The following is a 20,958-nucleotide window of genomic DNA, read 5'->3' on the forward strand; positions in this document are numbered from 1 at the left end:
GATCAAATCCGGCCTCAGACACTTACTGTGCGACTCTGGGCAAGGCACGTAACTGCTGCCTGCCTCAGTTTCCTCAGATGTAAAACAAGGATAATAATAGTGCCTGCCTCCCAGGGTCATTGTGAGGACCAGATGAGATAATGTCTGTAAAGCACTTAGCACAGTGCCTGGCACAGAGGAGGCGCTTGATGAATGCCTATTCCTTCCCCTCTAAGAGGGATTCAGTCTTCCTGTTTGCCGTGTGGAAGTTGCAGCAAGGCAGATTTGGGCTTAATGAAAAGGAAGGCTTTGTGGCGGTCAGGGCTCTGTCCGGAGGTGGGACGGGCTCCTGAGCGAGAGCCTATGTGCGTCGGAGGGCTTCGGGATGGCCGCATACGTGATGGGGAGGGCCACGTTCAGCTCTCCCTCGGACCAGGTGGTCACGGAGACCCTCTGATCTGCCCTGATGGAAGGCCGCCATCCACACCTTCCCTCCTGGACCGCTGTTGTCCATGTCTTTCCATCAGTCTTCCGTCTGTAATTTCACGTTGTTCTGGCCTCTTTCCTCTCATGCTTTTAATGGATGGCAGGGTGGCGCCCTTGACCTGTGCCCTGCTCACTTCTGTTTCCAATCACAGGGTTTCTTCACGGTGTCTCGGCTGCCTCCTCTTGGGCTGTTGGCATCCCCATGGCCTCCTCGTTCCTACCACATCTCTATTTCTCTTACCCTTCTGTCACCAAAATTTTGGTGCTTCTGAGATGGTGATGTTCTCTAGTTTCCAGCCATATAATCCCAAAGAAAGAGTGTTGTTTTTTACGGTGACCCCTTGGGACGATGAGCTGTTTGGAACCATTGACCTCCTTGTATGGTTTCCCAGGAGGTCTTCTCCTTGTCGGGGTCAATCCTGTATGTCGGCCACTGTCCATCTTCACTGCCTACCCCAGCGAGCGTACGGATGGACGAACTCCATCAGCTTTGGGTTATCTCAGCAGTTTCTTACCAGCTTTTCCTATGGCGGGGGAGGGGGGTTACTTGGCCTGTAAGTGGCTGTGTATTACATTGGCAAGGGCCCTTAAGAAACAGGCTATTTTAGAGAGATTTGGTGGTTAGTCATTGATATTTTGGTGGGTGGATAAAGAGATGGCCTCAGAGCCAAGAAGACCTGGGTTCGAGTTGCTCCCACTGGCACATGCTCCTTCTGACCCTGGGTAGGCCCTCGGCAGCTCTCAGAGACTCAGGGGCTTTCAGAGAAGGGGCTGACCTGCTTAGGTCAGCAGAATGACCGGTTCTGTGCCTGTCTCTGTCTGTTGCAGCGTCCAGTCACTGAGAGAGTGAGTCCAGGCTCTGCTCTTCTTTTCTCAGGAGCCCGAGTCCTGGTTGTCCAGCTCGGTATCACGTCCCCACCATTGCTGTTCCAAGGCTGGGTTTCTCTCTCCCTGTCCGTGGCGTGTTCGTGGGAGGAGTGGGCTTGGGTTGTTTAGAATCTGGCACCTATTAAGAGGGGATTGTCTGAAGGTTTTTTATTGCCTGAGCTAATTAAAAAAAATAAACCCTCAACTTTAACCACGCTCCAAAGAGGTGTTTTTCCAACACAGTCCTTTGAGACGGGCCCAGAGAGTGGACTGGCCTCCTGGCCTGGGAGCGGGGCAGGTCTTTCTGGACTTTGCACACCAGGTACACAGCCCTTTTTCCTCCTCACCCACACGACAACACACTTACAACTCTTGTTTCTTCTTGAGCCTCGATGAAACCACATCGAGTTCCCTTAACAGAAGCGTAGCCCTCAAATTAAGTCTCTTCCTTCCTCAGAAGAGGAAAAGAGTGTCCTCTCATGTTAGCTGGTCAGAGGCGGGGCAGCATTGGCCTGCCCCTTGTCCAGCATCCGGGCTTTGGGCTCTGACTTGGGGGGCTGCGCTGAAAGCGCTGAGGGCCCTCTATTGGGATCTCAGGAAGGCCTCTGTTCTGTTTGACTCGCAGACACATTCCTTGACCCAGCGGAGGGCCGTCCAGGGTCGCAGAAAACGCTTCGATGTGTTGTTAGCTGAGCACAAAAACAAAAGCAGGGAAAAAGAGCTGCTACGCCATCCAGATCAGCAGCAGCAGCAGATCCCACCTCTCAGGGAACCACATGCCTCCCCTTCCAAGACGTCACCGGAACTGCACCAAAACTCTCATGGAGTGATGCCTGCAGAATCAAAGCCTTTAGTAGCTCATAAACCCAGACCTCACAACCCCAGTCTTCCAAGGTCAGTAATGTCCTCCTTCTTTGTAAAACCTTGTGCCCCAGACTTGCAGATGTTATGTAGTATGGTGTTGAGAGAGAGGGGATTGACTTTTGGTCTTCACTTTCTACCTGTGTTGGGATGTGGGTGGACACCATGACCATGTCTTTAGGATAAGGAGGCGATTTCTCATCGGGTGGTTGGACCACAAGAGTTTGAAAAAGTTGATTAGCCCAATATTTAGGTTTTGAAGAGGACTTGTTCCTGGACAGTCCCAAACAGTGAAGTAAATGAAATTCTTGGTTTCTTGTTCAGCAAACCATTACTCACCATGGGAGAATGTCTGAGCCAGGCCAGTTAATCACTGCTTGGAGCTTAGGGTATTTCCTGCAGTATGGTGGACAGAAACATATTTCACACGGTTCCTCTAGCCAACTTAACGTTAAGAATCTGTGAGATACATCACTGGTCACACACTACAATCCCCTCAGCTATTTTCTCTCTCCCCATCCACCCCCACATATATCTAGATACTGAGGGAGGAGGGTCTTATTTTTGCAGCATCTAAACAATCATACACATTTTTCCCATTTATTCAGGACTTGAGCCTGGGGAAGTGTCCCCAGAATTTCTGCAATGAAAAAATGATTTTGTCTACTTAATTGTATTTTTGTGTTCATAAACATAAATAAATACCTAGATAGTTATAGATACACCATGTGTGTAGGCACAGGTCTATGGGTGTATACATGTATACATTCATACAAATCCATGCAAATATACATATATTCATACACAAACATATTTTTAGCCCTCTTAATCTGAGGGCTTCATATGCAAACTCTGGGGAGAAAGGAAAGAGATTGAGAAATCAGTGTTTCCCTTATAGTAAGGAAGAGCTCTCTGTATGTGGAGCACACTGACTTCCTCAGTCTTTATGGATTCAGTACGCGGTCCCTGGGCCACTTATGTGGACATTTTCATAAGCACCTATTATGTGCTGTACACAGTGCAAGGCCCTGAAGCCTTGTAGACTAAAAGGAGACTGGGATAAGATGTACTTAAACAGATTCATGCTGGGGGGGGGGGGGGGGGGAAGGGTTTCTTTTTGTTGGGGCATCTGAACAAAACCTTGAAAGAATTCAGGCGGGAGGGGGGGTGGGGGTGCCTTCCGGCCGTGGGAAGCAGTGTCTGAAGGCTCGGGGGCAGCTATTGGAATGTTGTGGGAATAGGCCGTTTTGTCTGGCACGTAGAGCATATAGATGTGGGTCGTGAGAAATAGGTAGGTGGGAGCTTTGAATGTTAGACTGAAGAGTTTATGTTTTATCCTAACATAGGGAGCCACTGAGGATTTTTGAGGAGGGGAATGACCTGGTCAAACTTCTGTCTTAGAGATATGAAGTTGTCTGTTCTGTGCAGGATGAATAGAAGGAGGAAAAGGCGATTTGGAGTGGTCCAGGCACCTGAAGCTGGGAGGAGTCATGTTAGTGGAGAGATGGGAGAGATGCTGTGAAAAAGACACTGTACCTGATTAGATACAGTGAGAAGAGAGAGAAGTCAAGGGGGGACCCTGTGGTTATATATCTGGGAGAAGAGAGCCACAGATATGGGGCTGTTGGGAGCAAGGTGTGAGTTCAGGGAGAATGTGGAGAATTCCATTTTGTCCATGCTGGTTGGAGATGCAGACAGGCGGTGGGCATTGCAGGCCTAGCAGTTGGGAAAGAGATTCAGGCTGAATCCATAGATTTGGAAGTAATCTGTGTAGAGCTCCTAATTGGACCCAAGAGACCACATGAAATCACTGAGAAGGTGGAGAGGGAGAAGAGAAGTGGGCCCAGCCCCAGGCTGTTGGGGAGATGCTGAGTTGGGAAGAAGTAAACTCACATGGGTGCCCAGCAAAGGAGCTGGAGCCAGAGGCGTCAGAGAGGTGCAAGAGAAGCAGGAGGGAGTGTCCCAGAATGAAGTAGGAAGGGTGGGTGGCCAACACTGTCCGAAGGTTTAGGACAGTCGGGAAAAATGAAGGCTGAGAAAGCCGCTCACCCCGAGAGAGCGGTGTGAGCAGAGGGTTGGGGGTGGGGGGCGGGTGGCCAGAGGCTCAGTAGGGGGCGGAAGGCAGCAAGCACAGGTGCCCTGGGCTGCCACTGTGGCGATGGAGGAGACAGCTGGAGGATGCCAAGGGCAAGCAGAAGGCTTTTTAAGATTGCAGGCAGAAGGAAGAAGAGAAGTCAGTGTGCAGAGTGAGATTAAGGGTGAAAGAGGAAGAACGGCCAGTGGGATGGGCGCCGAGAGAGGAAGAGGAGACGGGCAGAAAAGGAGAGAATCGAGGCAGTGTAGACCGAGGGATCTGGGGGGCTCACAGAAGCTGGGGATGAGGTGCGCGAGGAAGGATCAGAGGAAAGAAGCCTCCGGGTGGTGCCACATGGCAGAGATATGGGGCAGGCACCGGGAGATACTGGACAGTATCATGGCCCCAGGGCCTGTCTTGTGCCTTTCTGTGTCTCAGCCCCTCTTAGCACAGCCCTATTGTTGGTTGACAGCACAGTAACTTTCTCCAGCACATGTAGGCAGTAACTTAGGATGGGGGGGGGGGGGGGCCCGGGGTGCCTAGGGTCAGGACAACCGGGGACGTGCAAACACCGTGAGCTAGAATTGTCTCCAGAGTTAAGGGAGGGAAGCAGACTGGAGCGAGCCTCATGGCCGGGAGAACGGGGGGATGAAGGACTGGAGGAGGGGGTGAGGATGATCAGTAGCTAAGGTCGCGTGGGTAAATAAACGCAGGTGTGGAGGCCGCTGCCGAGCCAGGAGGTCTGTGCATCCGCAGAGACACCAGACTGCAGGGTAGGAGGTAAAAGGGGACGCCGAGGCCAGCAAGGGTCCAGACCCTCTGCTGGGGACAGATGGAGGGACCTGAAAGCAGAGGCGAGGACACCAGGCGTGACATTACGCCTACTTCTGGTCCTGTCTCTGTCGGGCCGCCTGGTCTTGGAGAGAGGGAGGCCAGGGCTAGTGTGCTAAGGAGGAAACCCGGTTTCTTTGAGCTCAAGAAGATGAAAAGAGCTGAGGGTCCTGGGTGGGGCAAAGGGAAGTTTGTTACCAGCAGAGTCAGAGCTCCAGAGCACAGACTGGGGTGGGGTAGCACTGAGGACGAGAGAGTGGCGAGTGGGCTTCTGTATCCAAGATGGCGGAGCTGAATCACAGGGGCTTGGGCTTGGCTGGATGTAAGACGGGGAACTTGACTGGGATTCCTGCAGTTCTGTGATGGGGCCTGTCTTTCCAAGCACTAGGGAAGGAAGGGGTTGAGCTGGCGAGGAGCTGGGACCTAGGTCCTGGGGTCTGACCCATCCCCAAGGACAAGGGATGGGTGCACACATCTTCTGAGATGGGCCAGGAGATTTGTGGCACCCACAGAGCCTGGTGTCCAATGCCCTCGACCTGGATAAAGTCTTAGCAGCTGTGGTCCTGGGGTTGGGGCTCTGAGGACGCTGGTTCTTGGGACCCTCGTGGTGATGGACGGCTTGAGGCATGGTTTTCTCAGGCAGGTCAGTGAGGCGGGGAAGAGGAGATCCTTTGTCCCGAGGTGGCAGTAGGCTCTGAGATAAACCGGATGGGAGCCCTGCCTCTCCAGGCCCACTGAGAGAAGTTCCCGAAGTGGCCTCTTGGTCAGTTTCCTTCCACCTGCTGAGGGCCCTCGAGGTGGGAGTGGCGTGGCGTGGCGTGGCATGGCCTAGACACAGTTTCCATGTGGGGCAGGAGGTTCCAAAGCGAGCCCCCACCAAGGGAGCCATCCCCTACTCAGATGAGGGTCATTCTGCCCCAAGTCAGCCAGGGCAGGGAGGTGCTACTGACTGTCCCACTAAGAAGGGGTCAGCCAGAAGTTGAGCGGGTGCTTGGGCTCAGTCCAAATGAGGCCAGAGGCTTCCAGCGGCATCAAGAGGAGGTCAGGTGAACCTGACCAAATTATTCTTCTCTTCTTAAAAGTTTTCCCTGAGAGTTCTTCTGAATAGACAGTGATGAATGTGGGTTCTGTGGTAGGAGAGCTCCAGGATCTGTGATTGCACGGGAGGTTTGGGGTGCGTCTGACCCCTGAGAGACTCTGGAAATGGTCATGGAGAGGGGCTGTGGCCGACAAAGCCGTCCCGTGGCCACCATCCCTGGTGGGACGGGGCCCGTGACAAGGCAGACTCGGGGATGCAGCCCTTGAATGTTCTGCCCAGAAGGTGCTGTCTACGGTAGTCATCTGCCACTGCCGGGCCTTCCTGGGTGATGCGTCCCTGCCGGTGTTGGTCAGGGCATGCCCTTGTAGATCCACACTCAGACTCTTCCAGAGAAGCAGAAAGAGGCATCTCTGTGTATGTGTGTATGTATATGTAACATCCATAATCCATCCTTTGTTCAGCCACAGACATGGTTTATAGGTTATTGAAATTGTACTTATTTCAATTCCACAAGATTTACTAAGTGCCCAGCTCACATCAGTACAGGGGTATACACAGACAGGAAGGAACCACGTTCCCCAGGAGCTCCCGCCCCAGGGGTGGAGATAGGAGCTGGGAGGAAACGCCAGGAAGGGAGGGGTTCTCAGATCCTTAGAAGGGAAGAGTGGGAGCATCCCTCCATCCCAGACATGGAGGAGGTGGATGTCTGCTGGTGGGAGTGTAGAACGTGTGGACGGACAGGACGGAGCTGATCGGTTTGCCTTTCATAGAGGCCTGTCAGACTTTGCCCTCAGGAGGCTCCTTCAGCAGCTCTGCTGAGGAGGGTGGGAGAGGAGAGAGACTGGAAACAGGGAGGCCTGGGCAGTCCATGCTCGTGATCTGTGGATGGGAGGCGCACTCACCCCTGGCTGGCGGCAGCTCCCCTGCATGGAGCCGGGCCTCTCGCAGACATGGTGTCCTTGGGGCTGGGGCCCTGACAGGGCGAGGAGCTTGGGCCCTTGGCGGTGCCAGAGTCAGGTGGAGGAGAGAAGGTGCAGCTGTCTCTGTGTCCCACAGTCCCTGGGAGTGCCTTGTCTGCCCCTTCAGGCCTCCAGGCTTGCTGGCCCCACCCAGTGGGAACGCACCCTCCGATTCTCCTGCCGCTAACGAGTCTCCGCACCCTCCCCTGCCTTCGACTGAGCCAGCATCTCGGGGATCCAGCGATGAGGGAGAAGGCGACGAAAAGGAAGAATCTGTGGAAAAACTGGATTGTCATTATTCAGCTCATCATCCTCAGCCAGCATCCGTAAGTTCTGACTCCATCCAGCCCTCATCGCATAGGCATGACACTGGAGGGGCAGGGGAGGTTAGAAGCATGACCTGCCAGGCCTGCAACCCCCTGGGGTATCCCCTTCTTGTACAGTGGACCAACCAAGGCTACACCAGAGCAGAAGCTGGGGGTCAGGACACTCCCCAGCAGCCTTGCAGCAGTAATGAACAAGTTAGGTAAATTAAAGTGGGCGCTTGTACTCCATAGTGCCATGTTGGGAAAACTTACACTCTTTTCTCTTCAGAAAAGAACCAGCCCTTGGTATTTTCACTTTTTGTAATTTCTTGTAGCATATGGCCATAGGAGTTAAGATTAGTCTTTAAGGATTAGCTCCATTACTAAGGAGGTTAAACCGAAAGCTTTCATTGTCTTATCTCTCTTTCAGTTTTGCACATTTGGTAGTCGACAGATTGGAAGGGGCTACTTTGTTTTTGATAAGAGGTGGAACCATATCCGATGTGCCCTTAACTTTATGGTGGACAAGCATCTTAATTCCCAGATGTGGAAGTGAGTGCCTTTTCTTTCCATTGATTGGGAGGGAAAGGGTGGAGGGTTTCTCCTCAGTTTGTTTTTGTTTTCCTTCTTTTTCATGAGTCTAATTTCCTTAATGTTTTCATTCAAATAAAAATTCAGATAGCAAGTTTAGTACATCCTTGAGAAGCAGGTTTTTTGGAACCATAGCACACTCCTCATTATGTGTGTTGAGGAATGTTGGGATCGCCAGGGTTCACTGTAACCCACAGATAGTTCTAGACCATAGTTGAGCTGTTTGCTGCAGCTGCACACCCACAGCCTAAAAGACCCTTTCTCAGAATCAGTGAAGACGTATGTGGTTTCACTAGTTGTCGGTGCGTTTTGTTTTCTCTCCTAAACCTTAACAGATTATGCCTTTTAGCAAGCACAAGTCAGGAAGAAAAAGTTAGGAAGGGCCATGGTCATAAACCAGTATAGCTGTCATTTGGAAAACCCGTTACTGCCTGGCCCAGAGTGGGGTATTCAGCTCCCCTTTCTTGGTTTTACTTGTTAAGGACTCACACTTCTTGTGGAGTGCTGACATAATTCATTTAGGATTAGTGGAGTTAGTTGAGGAAGTCCAGAGGGTCTCCACATTCACCAACCTTCACACCCACCCAGTCTCAGTTTCTTGTTTGTTCTCCCTACCCACTGAGACTTGAAGCTGGTTTATAGAGTGTTGAATTTATTTTTACTAGTTTTCATTGGTCCTTCGTAGGATCTGGAGTTTGAAGGGACTTTGGAAAGTCTAGCCAGCACTGATTGGGGATGCTGATTTGCCCACCTGAAGATGGTTTCATTTCCAGTCAGTTCTGCCTGTATAGAAATGTTCTCTGAGAAATGCAGGCATTTAAGAAAGTGGGATTTCAGAAAGTGCTTGAAGAAATTGGTGGGCCACTTCAGCGCCAGTCTATTGTTATTCCATGACAGGAGATGAGAGAAGGTTAAGGGGCTTTATTGCTTCCACCTAAGAAATAAGCAGCCATCCCCTGTAGTGACCGCCCTGGCTATGAGAACCTAAGCTTTACTTTTGTGATCAAGTGGAGTCTTTTTAGATGCTCATGGAAAACCCTGAAAGCAATATGGCACCAGCCCACTGGCTCCAGTGCTTCTGGGCCCATCCAAAAATGCATTTCTTTGTCATATATTGACTTTGGTCAGGTATGCATAGAGCTAGCCTGCTAGAGCCTAGTTTTGTTGTTATCTTTAGGGATAAAGAAGAAAGATTTGTGTTAGACATACAGAAGGTAAGGATTGTTAACACCTAAGAATGGTTGTAGGAGTCCATTGAAAACAAGCAGTAACAACAACAAAATCAGGACCAGTCCTCCTCTGAAGGCGAGGTGGGTGTAAAACTTAGACCATCCAGAGTTTTCAGTCCTACAGTTTTATGAATTGGTCTGTCAGCCAGGAAGCATCTATTTAGTGTCTGCTGTGTGCCATACGCTGTGCTAAGGGATAGAGAAGGAAAAACAGTCTTGGTAGGAGGGCACTCGCAGTCTATGAACCATTTCTGTTTATTGTGGAATAGGGACCACTTAGTTTACAGAGAAGGAAACTGAAGCCGAGAGGGGAAGTGATGTTGAACCCTACAGGATCTTTAGCATCCCTCATCCAAATGGGTTGTTTTGCAAGTGACGAATTTGAGGCCCAGAGAGATTAAGGGGCTTGCCCAGGATTGACCAGGTAGTAAGTGAGTGAGCTGAGAACTGAGCCCAGGTTTTTCAGTCCAGACTCAGCCGTCTTGGTGGGCCTTGGCTCCCAGGCCAGTACTCTTTCGAGGCGGAACTCACTGAAGGATCTAGGTCTGCATCCTTTCCCTATATAATCGACATTTCCAGTTTGCCTTAAAATTCTCTCATAGGCAAGGATGTTCCGGGAACCTGCCGGTCTCTTTTGGAGCCCCCTGGTGGCCTCTTTTGAGCACTGCAGAAAAACAGGAGGATTGGTCCAGGATGAGAGATTGTCATAGCCCTTAACTGACTTCTCTACCAGCTCTTCTCTGGTTTGACGACCAGCCGACCTGGAGAGCTTTTCTTTTTTTTTTTTTTTCCCTTAACCAATAACCTTGTAATGTTAGAGCTGGAAGGGACCTGAGAGTGAAACGTCTTGTCCAACCCGCCTTGGTCCTCTTTCGTGCTACTGATGTTTTGTGTTTGGGTGCAACAGATACAGCATCTCCCGTCCTGGCCCCTGCAGAGTGGTCACCATTTTCCACTTTAGTCAGTTACCATTCCAGAGCAGAGGGAAGGATGTGTGTTTAACTTTAGTTATTTGGTACCAGCATCATGCATGGTATTTAAGCAGTCGGTGGGTATTCAGTAAGTCAGTTTACTAAGCACTTACATTATCCTTGCTAATTTTCTAATAGGAGAGACAAGTACATATATTAGCATATATGTAGAATAAATACAGAGTCTTTAAGAGAGGAGGAATCATTGGCAGTTGGAGAATAACAGGAAAAGCCTCATGTGTTTCCTCTTAGAGGAGGTGAGGAGGGTTTAGTCCAGCCCTAGGAACTGACCCCGAAAGACCCAGGGCCTTGAAAGACACACAGTCAGCAACAGAGCGGGCCTTGAATCCTTGCTTATAAGCATAAGTTACAGGCTCTTACTTTGCTTTAATTGGGAGAGGTTCTTTCTCTTTCATTTCTTTGTAAATAATTATTGATGCAGTCTGACGTTACTGCTCCCCAGTCTGAAGTAACAGGAGATTTGAGACATTTGTGCATTCCAGGGGAGGACCTGACAGTGGACAGCAGGTGATGGGGCAGTAGTTTTGAACCTGTCCACAGTTAGGATTCCTCCTCCGAGGTTTCCCTCAGAGTTTAAAGGTGTCTTGTGTTCATGTGGGGTTGGAGTCAATCTTCCAAGGACACTGCCCTCCTACTGCCTTTTATCTCTTTCTAGGAAAATCCCTCCAGCACCTAGTAATTTGGCATCTGCGCGTGTTCCCCAGCGTACAAATCCCATGCCCCTGTCGCCATATGGTGTGAGCCCCCCAGGTTCTGGTTCCTCCACCGTCTCACCATCACCAGTGTTGATTTCGTCCTCCTGCATCCCTCTGAACAGCAAGTCTGTACCAGCCCACGGAACAACACTTAATGCCCCCCCAGCTGCTCTGGGGGTCGTGGACCCCGCGTGTGGTGGCCAGGCCCGACAGGGGTCTTCTTCATCCCCTTCGGCCCCTTCAGTGCTTTCCTCAATCCCTTCCCCGGTGTCCGGGAAACCTCAGAAACTGAAACCCACCAAGTCTTTGAAGCCTCGGGAGTCTCCTGCTAACAGCACGAACTGCAACAATATTGGTGGCGGCAGCAGCAGCAGCAGCAGCAGCTCAGGAAAGAAACGCAAAAACAGTTCCCCGCTGTTCGCACACTCTTCCTCCTCCTCCTCCTCGTCTTCCTCCTCGTCCTCGTCCTCCTCCTCTTCTCCTCATTCCACAGACTCTTTTAGGAAAAACTGTGTGGTTAACTCTGGAAACTCTGGGACCGTTTATCCTTCCCCAGTGACATCGTCCCATAGCATGGGCCTCAACTGTCTGACTAACAAAGCCAACTCTGTGGGCGCGAGGCACGGCCAATCAGGGAGGGGCCCCCTAACAGGGAGCCCATCGGAATCCATCAAGAGGATGAGCGTGATGGTGAACAGCAGCGATTCCACTCTTTCCTTGGGCCCCTTCGTCCATCAGTCCAGTGAGCTGATGATGGCCGCCAGCTCACATGGTGGCTTTTCCCACTCCCACACCCCTCTCGACAAACTCCTGGGGAAGAAGAGGAAGGGGTCCCCCAGCTCCAGCACCATCCATCACAGCAGCCAGGCCAGCAAGGTTGCCAAACTGCCATCCATGAACAGCGTTCACACCAAGCACCCCGGCCCAATCCCCGGGACGCAGGGGCTGGCAAACAACTCTCTTCTTCCTCAGGTAAGAGGGGACCACCGTTAAGCTCCGCGGCCAAGCGCACTCGCCTCCTCTCATTGTCCAGTAGCCAATACCTGGTATGCATCAGCATTTCTTTACCTTGTTTGTGTCCTGGGCCCCTTGGGCAGTGTCCAGGGAAGCCTGTGGACTTCTTCTCAGAATGATGTTTTTAAATGCATAAAATCAAACGCATGAGTTGCAGAGGAGACCAATTCATCAAAATATTTTTACAAAAAGTTCAGACTCCAGGTGAAGAACCCTTGGTATAGATCATGGTGCCTTTAAAAGAAAAATCTGTTTGTGACTGTTTAAAACACTGCACTGGGCCTAACTGCTGTCACTACTAAACTTGAAAGGTGGGCCTCAGGAGGGAAGTGAGGAGGGAGGGTCTGGAAGCAGCGGGGCCATAACCAGACTTGGGGGAGGAGTGAAGGCAGAGGTCCTTTCAGTGGCTAGTGAGGAGCTGTCCAAATCTTGCCGCTTCATCATCTGCCACAAGTCAGGAAGAAATTAGTGCCCATTCCATTGTCTGTCTCAACCAAATACACTGAAGACAGCCAAACTGAAACTAGATTGAATTGGAAAGAAATAACCTTACTTTTAAAGCTGATTAAGGTTTTCTTCTAAGCTTTGTGTTTCTTTCCCCCTAGCCAGGTTCGCAAACACGTAGTGCACATCTTTCAGCTGATCACTTTTCCATGGTGGCTGACCGGCATGCATCAGAACTAACCCATGCTTGATTTAATGTGTTAAAAGAGAAAGCTACTTTTGGCAGCCACTGTTAAAGAGCTGCAGTCCTGCTCCTCATATCAAGAGCTGGTTTGGCTTTCCACCACTTGACTCTTAGCCTCCTTCCCATTTCACTCATCAGGGTGCTACTGCAGCCTCATTCACAAATCAGCATTCCCCTGATTGAAAGTCAAGCCACCGCCCTTTATTCTTAGTGGCTTCATGTTGGCAATTCCCTTAGTGACCAGTTTGGGGTTTTGGTTTGTTTGTATTTTAAAAGGGAACACCAGGCAGCCCCTGGATCCATTTTCCTCCAGGCCAGTTTGATCAGAATTCTAAAGAAGAGGGAAATCATTAATTTCAATCGCTTTCAACGTTCACTCCTCTTCTGCTCTTAGAGAATTGTTCTATACATGTTTGAAGTGTTTTGTTGTGTTCCTTTGGAGGAGGGGGGCAGGTGGTGGGAGGCCCCAAAAAAAGAAGCATTCTTGAGTTTTCTGGTCACCATTAGTAATGGGTATAAAAATTAGGTGCATCCCAAATCAGAAGCAGCAGCCAGAGTCCAAGAGTGACCCCGCAGAGGTGTGTGCCTGGCTCAGCCGCTTGGATGAGCTAGGTAAGAGCAGTCTCCTCATTCTGAGGCCAGGCTTCTCTGAGGGAGTGAGCTGTATTTTGGCTTTTAGCATCTTTCTGCCAAGCAGATTCCAGTGGAAAAGACAGAGAGCTGAAGCACACTGCTCAGCCCCTGAACTCGGCGTTTTTTTCTCTGAAGGCGACTTCTGACTTCTCCAGTCAGAGCTTGACAAGGAGATAGATGTCAGTGCTGTTGAATGCTATTTATTGCCTTTTTCCCGAAAGTGATTTAAATTTCTTGTTCCACATTGGAGTGAGCTTTCTCCGAAGCAGGCCACTTTCGCTCCCCTCCCCACAGGGCTGAATTGAGGACAAGGACAACAGAGCTGGTGGTTGTGGTAACCCAAGCATGAATGAAGTGCCTGTGCCACGCAGGGAAGGCTCAGAGCAGGCCCCCCCCCCCCCCGAGGTCCAGGAGATGGGGGAAGGTTGCCCATCTCCAAGTGAGCGTCCTTCAGCTTTTGGCCACTAAGGCCTTTACTGCATGATGTTCCTGGAGCCAGAGTGGGGGCAGACTCCCCTTTCCTCTGCCTGTAATCTGTAGGACATGGGATCTACCCGTACCTGTGCCCATGCTTGACCTTGCTTCAGTTTCTAAGTATGCTACCTCAGATGCCTTTAGGGAGATGAAATTCTTTTGTTACTCAGACCAGAAGCAAATGGAACATGGGAGCTTTCTCGAGGTCAGGCCCAAGCATTGTTAGCAAGCCTTGAGGCACCGCTTTGCCCAAGAAGATGGAGTTTTTTTTAGATTTCGAGGCAGTTGGAATTCTGTTGCTGGCTATCAGGGTCACACCTTGGTGTATTTTTGTGGCCGTGTGCACACATACCACCTTAGGAATCGTGTTAAATAGCACAGGACAAGTTCCATGTTGGCTAACTCACCTTTCCCTTTGTATCTCTCTTCTCTCTCTCCAAAGCCAAAGGCACGTCCCTGACAGCTGGAATAAATACCATAGTGAGAAAAGAACTGGACAATTTTCACTACAAGTAAAACCTCCACCTGGCACTCTGGACTCCACGATGCCTTTGAGTTTATCCCAGCTTCCTGCGGTCCTCAGGTGTAGAAATCTGCTGGACTGTTTGTTGTTTTAAAAAAGGAATTCCCTGAAGCCATGTCTGTAGCAGTGAACACCCTTAATAGACCCTGGATCGAGTTCAGCCACAGAATTGCTTTTATCAGTGTTAAAAGTGGTCTGGACTGCTTGCTACAAATCTGTGAGATTTTTACTTGCAGGAAGACATCAAATTGCCATTCTTTGATAAAGATTGGCTGGGCAAAAAATGTTTTGGGCAGAACATTCCCCTAGACTTCCTTCTTCCCCAGGCCAGCCCCCCTGGGGTCATCCACACGCAGTTAGGCACCCGCCCTCTGGATGACACCCAAGGAGGTATGGGGAGTGGCCCTCCAGAAGGGAATGTGGCTTTATTGTTCGGGCAGTGGAAAACAGACAATAGCCCAACTCGCAGAACAAAACAGGCCATATTTTTGCCCAGCCTTTTGCAAGTAATTTGGGATAAGGAGCTGTCAGGAGTTTCCAACTTTTAAAAAAAGTTAGTTGTTTTAAGCCATCGATGCCCAGAAAGCGAGTATAAACTATTTTGAAGGAATATTTTCCATGGTACAAAAGCAATTCTATGTGCTTTTTGAATAAGATGCAACTGAAAAGGAATATAAAAATGCTAACTAGTTTTGATAGAGGAAAGCCAAATGAAAAAAAAAAAATCACTGTAGGGGAAAAACCCTCTGCGGAGATTTCCAAAGAAATGTAATTTCTTTTACAAGGGTATTGCATAGAGTCTTCACATTGAAACAGCATATCAAAGTAGGTTGATTATACCTTCTAGCCTCGTTCTATTTTCTAAAAATTGCCTTTTTAAGATGAAATTAATAGGATACCACAGAAATGAGCATTCATATTTTTAATGTTTTTGGAGGTGAGTTATGTTATCCTCAACCTCCTCTGAATACTGTAACAGAAATCAGTTTTAAACATCAGCTTGACCTGACCCTGTTTGTTTCACCCCCTTTATGTCCCTGCAGATAACTGGTTGGGTGGTTTTTTGCTTCTGTTTTGTTTTGTTTTTTTTGGTGGAGGGGCTGGGGGGGTGGGCAGCATGGAGTGGAAATTTTCACATGCTGCATAGAGAGAGCATTTGTTTTCATTCATGTTCATTTCTCAAGGATCTGGGCTTTTACCTTCCCAAGAGGGTTTTCTGATCCATCCAGGACATTCCCCACCCCCCAGAGTGAGATCTTTAAAGGGCTTAATGTTGTCAGAATGTAATTGCTGGAGAAGTCACTCGTCACTTACTTGGGGGTGAAGGGGGCGTTACCTGTGTCTCTCAGAGGGCTGATCTCCCCTGCTGCTGTCAGTCAGAAACTCCCTCAGTGCATCCTTCATTCTCCCCTCCACGCCCCTCCTTTTCCCCTGCTCTCGTGTCATGAGCTACCATTCCAGGAACCCTGAAGCCAACAAATGTCAACTGCTCCAGACTCATTAGATACAGACCTGGGCACGTATGTGACAGAACAACAGATCCTTTATGCAGACACTTTAAAGATAAATGTATGTAAAATATTAATTTTTTTGAAAGGGGTGGGATATTTTTCATCGATTATGCAATCAGTCACCAAATGTTTTTAGGACAAAATAGGACAGCTAATAGAAGAGTGCGGACATGTGGAAGGGGCTATTTTCTTATGTTATTTGGAAAAAACCAATAGAATGACCAGGTGACCTCTAAGGTCCCTTCCAGCTCCAAATCTATGATTTTATGACCTCCCAAGAGTCAGGCAGTGGGTGGGGAGGAGGGGGAGCGTCCAAACGGCCCCTTGGGGGGTCCACGTTGGGTGTCACAAGGGCATTTTGGATTTGAGTAGATTTCCGTTTCAGAGCCAAGAAGGGAGTGCGACGGCAATAAACAAAGTCAGTTTTAAGTGATAGAATTTGTCTAAGATTATGTTACTCGAGAAAAAGAAGTAAAAAGGCTACAATAATGGCAAGTCAGAGCTGATTCCGAATAATGTAGATATTTAGACTAGCAAGTGTTGATCATTTGGATTTCTTTTAGATTGGGGTTTTTAATTCCATTTTCATTATGTCTCCTGGTAGTACGTACATAAAGCAACCGGATTAGGAAATTAGCCATTTTGAAACCTGCCTGCCACAAACCAACCTACTCATGCAGTGCTATGGCATTGTAGACTGGTGGGTTGTTTTTTTCTTGGAACTTTTATTTTCTCCTACAATTATTTTAGTACTTATAAATAATTAAGATAATTTAAAACAGTAGCACAAGTACTTTTTGGATTAAATTAACTTGCAAAACCAAATTTGCAGTGGTTGGGTTGTTTCTAGACAGATTTTGGTATTAATTTAAAACCAAGACAATTTTTATATTCTTTCCATAGAATTTCATGACAACTCCTGCAGTTTTCTTAACCTATTTAAAAAAAAAATTGCTGCAATGATGAACAAAGAATTATACAAAACCTACTTTTGTATCTTTATTTTGGAATTTCTTGTTCTATTATAAATATTGAAGTATCCCTATTTCAGAAAACATATTTTGTTAAAATTGATTGTACATATTTAAATATGTATTTTTGCACAGGTCTTTTTTTCTTATATCCAGTTTTGGTACAATTGAGATCATCTAGTATTTATTTATTAATTAATAAAAAAAGTAAGTACCTTTTTATAATTTGAAATGGTTCACTGCCAAGCCAATAGTCCTCGAACTTGCCTACTTTACAATTTAAGGGATGCCTCTGTTTCGTGAAAGTCTCTGTCCCTTTTAGTGTCTTGGGAGTGGATTCATAGAGATTAACTGGGCATTGCGTCTAGTAAATTGCCTAATTCCCCAGAAGACTACATTTAGTTAAGTGACACACTGCTTTTCCTTTGTTCATGTTTTGTGGATGCGTGTCGATGCAGATGTCTGCTTACTCTGAGAGAGAGAGAGAGAGAGTGTGTGTGTGTGTGTGTGTGTGTGTGTGTGTGTGTGTGTGCGCGCGCGCGCGCGTGTGCTTGCATGTGCAAGCCACTAGTATGTTGTGGTTTAAAACTAATGGGAAAAAAAAAAACTGAAAAGTGCCTGATAACTAGTTTCAAGCTTGGACTGTGTAGACAGATTCTCCTTTAAAAGACTTGAATGTTAAGTTGAATATATTTTTATTTTGTTATAATTATTATTATTATTATTTTTTTTTGGAGCTTGCTTTTTCCACCTAACATCATTTCCAAAATTTTAGGGGAGGAGTTAAAACAAAATTACCTAAGTTGGTAATTGGATAAAGTATTTTAAAATGAGACATTTTGATTTGAAACAATCCTGGTGGGTGATAAACTGTCCCACGACGCCAAGAGTTGGAATCTTTTTTCAGCCAGCAGTTTTACAAGACACGTCTTGTTTTGTTAATTTACTCATAAAATGCAGAGTTTAAAATAGAATATGTAAAAGATTTTGTACTCCAAAAATCTAACAAAAAGAAGTACCTCCGAGAACGCTGAAGGAAAAAAAAAAGCATGATCTGAGAAATGTAACTGAAGGCCACCGTCTTCCTCTAAGAGTTCTCTTGCCAAGGGGCTTCCCTGCTGTCTCCTTCTGCCCCCGGGAAAGAGTTGGGCTACCCGTGATTGTTAAGGGTTTGCTGTTTAGCAAACAATAATCATTTTTACCTTTTGTGCAAAACCCGTTACATTTTCAGATCGTTTAAAATGAGCACTACGCGCTATCGATGTGAATGTAGGGCCTGGAAAGCATCTTGCTCTGTTTTGAGCCTGGTTCTAAAAGCAATCTCCGGTGTCAAGTGTGTGACTAGTGTGTTAATTTGTGTACAAGACAAAGAGCATCTCAGCTGGACTTTGGGTTGGCTGCTGTGTAGTACATGAACAAATGTCATGGGATAGAAAATGACTTTGGATATTTAAAAGAAAAAGAAATATATAGTCTATTTGTTTTGTAACAAGTTTCTGTAAATAAAATAATTTATACTATTTATAAGAAAAAGTTGTGCTTTGCTTTATGAAAAATTAGTTTGTGGAACAAACCTGTTACTAAACCAGGCAATAAAATGAGGACTTCTCAATAAACAAGGGTTGTTACATGAAATACATTTTACATGTTTCTGCTTCATTATAGTCCTATACACCTACTTTTCAAAGGAGTCTTTAAATCTAGAATGGGGCTTTCTTCAGCCTCAACCACAAAGGTAAAGTAGTGCCTCAGTTTCCTGCTGAATATTTTTAAAGGGCATTTTCATATAGAAAAATATTTTAAAAGTTTTGCCTATGTATGTGTTATCTGATTGTGGTTTATATTTTTCACCCCCTAAATTTTTACAAAAGAAACAGTGAGAGTGGGATAGGCTGAAAAATTTAGCTCTGTCCTCGTGTGGTATTTATGTGCAGTTCTTGGATATTTACAAGTTTTCATCGGATCCTCTTCCCTTTTCCTCCTTGGATTTTCTTGTTAGCCTGGGCTCAGCAGTCCTTGACTTCTTTCTTAAGGGCTTCAAATCCCTTTAAATAGAATTTCTATCCAAATTCTATCCAAAATCGTAGAATTGGGACATCCACTGCTCTGTGAGTTCAGGAGTTGTAGAAGCAGCTACACAAAATCAGGCTTAATACAGAACTGAACCATTTGGTTGGAATGGGAAGTGTATGTTTTTTTAAATTAGTTTTCATGGGTAGGTTTTGTTTTTACATCATCTGAAAGTCCCCTGTACCCCTTCCTCTCCCCACTTCCAGAGAGCCATCCCATATAACAGAATGAAAGCAACCAGCAAAGCTGCCAAGTTGTAGAAAAACTCTAAAGATTGGTAAGCAGTTGTTGCAGCTTGTGTTCCGACCTCTACCCAAAGGAAAGGTGGGGAGGTGGCTTTACTGGGGCCATGCTTCTTTTGGGTAGTTTGGCCTTGTTCCTTTCCTTTTGAAGTTGGCTGCTCTGTCCACTTACCTTGTTGGAGTCATTGTGTAAACTGTGATTTTGACTGCCGATTTCTCTCTGCAGTTGATGTGTCCGAATTTCCCCAGGATTCTCGGATTCAACATCATCCTTGTTTCTCACAGCATAATAATGTTCCATTAAGTTCACAGACCGGTCTGTTTAACCACTCCCCAATCACTGGGTGCCATTTCTTTGCTATCACAGAAAGAGTTGCTGTATTTTGGTGCATATACAAATGTGTGGACTTTATTTTTATAAGTGGTCTCCTTGGGGTATATTCCTGATAGAAGAATCCCTGAGTCAGCGGGTAGAGATAGCTTAGTTCAGAAGTGTGTTAAACATGTATCTGGGAAAGGCTCTTGTCTAAGATTAATTTGAAAAATTGACCCACAGCTTATGTAATATTGTGGTTAAAGACCAAGACCTATAGGCCTAAAGCACTGAGAAATGGCCTTTTTTTTTTTCCATTCTTAAAAGGATAAACCAAATTTTGTTGCAAATATGTTAAGCACAATTTTCAGCTCTCCAGCAGGCTTGATAAATAGCAGGTAGGAATCTAAATACCAGAGTTGGACTTTGAGACGGAAGCATAGATTTAATTTTTAGACCACGGATCAGTTATTGGCAGAAAAGGGCTAGACTTTTATGTAACCAAAACACTTTCAAAACGTAGTCAATTGGATTTGCCTATTGCAAGCAATATTTTAAAAATCTCAATGCAATAAAAATCTCTGACTGGAGTCACGTCCTTTATATGAAAAAGCACTAATATCCCTCTTGGCTTATGTATAACATCTCACAGTAGTTTGTTAATGTTTTCCAGATAAGCTCTGATCTTTAAAAAAAAAAAAAAGGCATTACTAAAAAGGCATACAGTAATAAGTCACTATGTAGGTCTGATAAGACAAGGGCACTCAGATACATTTTGTTGTAAATACACTAAACGAATAATACTCAATTGGAAAGTAATCTTGCTCAGTGAATGTTTATCCTTTTCCAAATGACAAGGACTGATCCATTCAGCTCTTCATGGCACAAAAGCAGCTGAGACTAAAGAGAGAAAGTGCTGTGTTTAATTTTCTAAAGAGAATACCCAAGTATGTAAAGTTGCTAAGTGACTTCTACCACCTTACTAGTGAAGGAAACAAGTTTGGGAGTTCATAATGAAATTTTCAAAATCATTCTAAGTCTGTTTTTAATAGGCCACTGTGATAGTAATAGATTGAAAAGGCTTAGATTTTAGCATAACGTTGGTGCTTTATCCTTTGTATTTATCATGGGCAATGTCTCTTAAACCTGAATATTAAAATTGATCTGCATTGTTGGCAGTAGGTAGGAACTAAATTATCTTAGAATTAATTTTTTTTTTCATTTTGATTCATTTAGGTTGTGACTAAAAAGCCTTATTTCTAATTTATGGTCTTTTCAGAATAAGGAAAAGTAAAATATTTGAGAAAAATCAAGTACTTTTCATTTTTCAATTCAGAGGTTTGATGAAAATGATCACTTGTAGCTTAATAGTATTAAAGATGAATTTAAATCAAGCTGATGTTACTTAGTACAAAACTCTATCACTGATAAAATCATTCTTATATTAGGAAGAGTTCCTTTTAATTAAAACTAGAAAATGAATGCAGAGCCCTTCGAAAGTGAGGGGTGTGGACTTCAGTTTTCCACGATTGCTAGGGTAAGGGCAACAGCATCTAGTGAAGGAAAAAGACGAAGTAGCCGGTCAGTACATCTGGTGGAGGTAGATGTGAA

General features: G+C 46.4%; 1 protein-coding gene across 5 annotated transcripts in view; it reads left to right on the forward strand.

The window, feature by feature from the left end:
* ATXN7 (ataxin 7) overlaps positions 1-18,357 on the forward strand; it is a 107,150-nt gene extending 88,793 nt beyond the window's left edge. For 3 of the 5 annotated variants that reach the window (XM_027863797.1, XM_027863799.1, XM_027863798.1), the window contains 4 exons: positions 1,958-2,226; positions 7,194-7,422; positions 7,832-7,953; positions 10,869-18,357. In XM_027863797.1, the coding sequence (XP_027719598.1) occupies positions 1,958-2,226; positions 7,194-7,422; positions 7,832-7,953; positions 10,869-11,901 (1,653 nt within the window). In that variant the 3' untranslated portion in view covers positions 11,902-18,357. The remainder of the gene's footprint in view (positions 1-1,957; positions 2,227-7,193; positions 7,423-7,831; positions 7,954-10,868) is intronic. The other 2 variants (XM_027863796.1, XM_027863795.1) reach the window with 2 other exon arrangements.
* The last annotated feature ends 2,601 nt before the right edge of the window (positions 18,358-20,958 follow it).

The sequence above is a fragment of the Vombatus ursinus genome, unplaced genomic scaffold (assembly GCF_900497805.2).
Source record: "Vombatus ursinus unplaced genomic scaffold, bare-nosed wombat genome assembly UNPS02014773.1, whole genome shotgun sequence".
NCBI lineage: Eukaryota > Metazoa > Chordata > Mammalia > Diprotodontia > Vombatidae > Vombatus > Vombatus ursinus.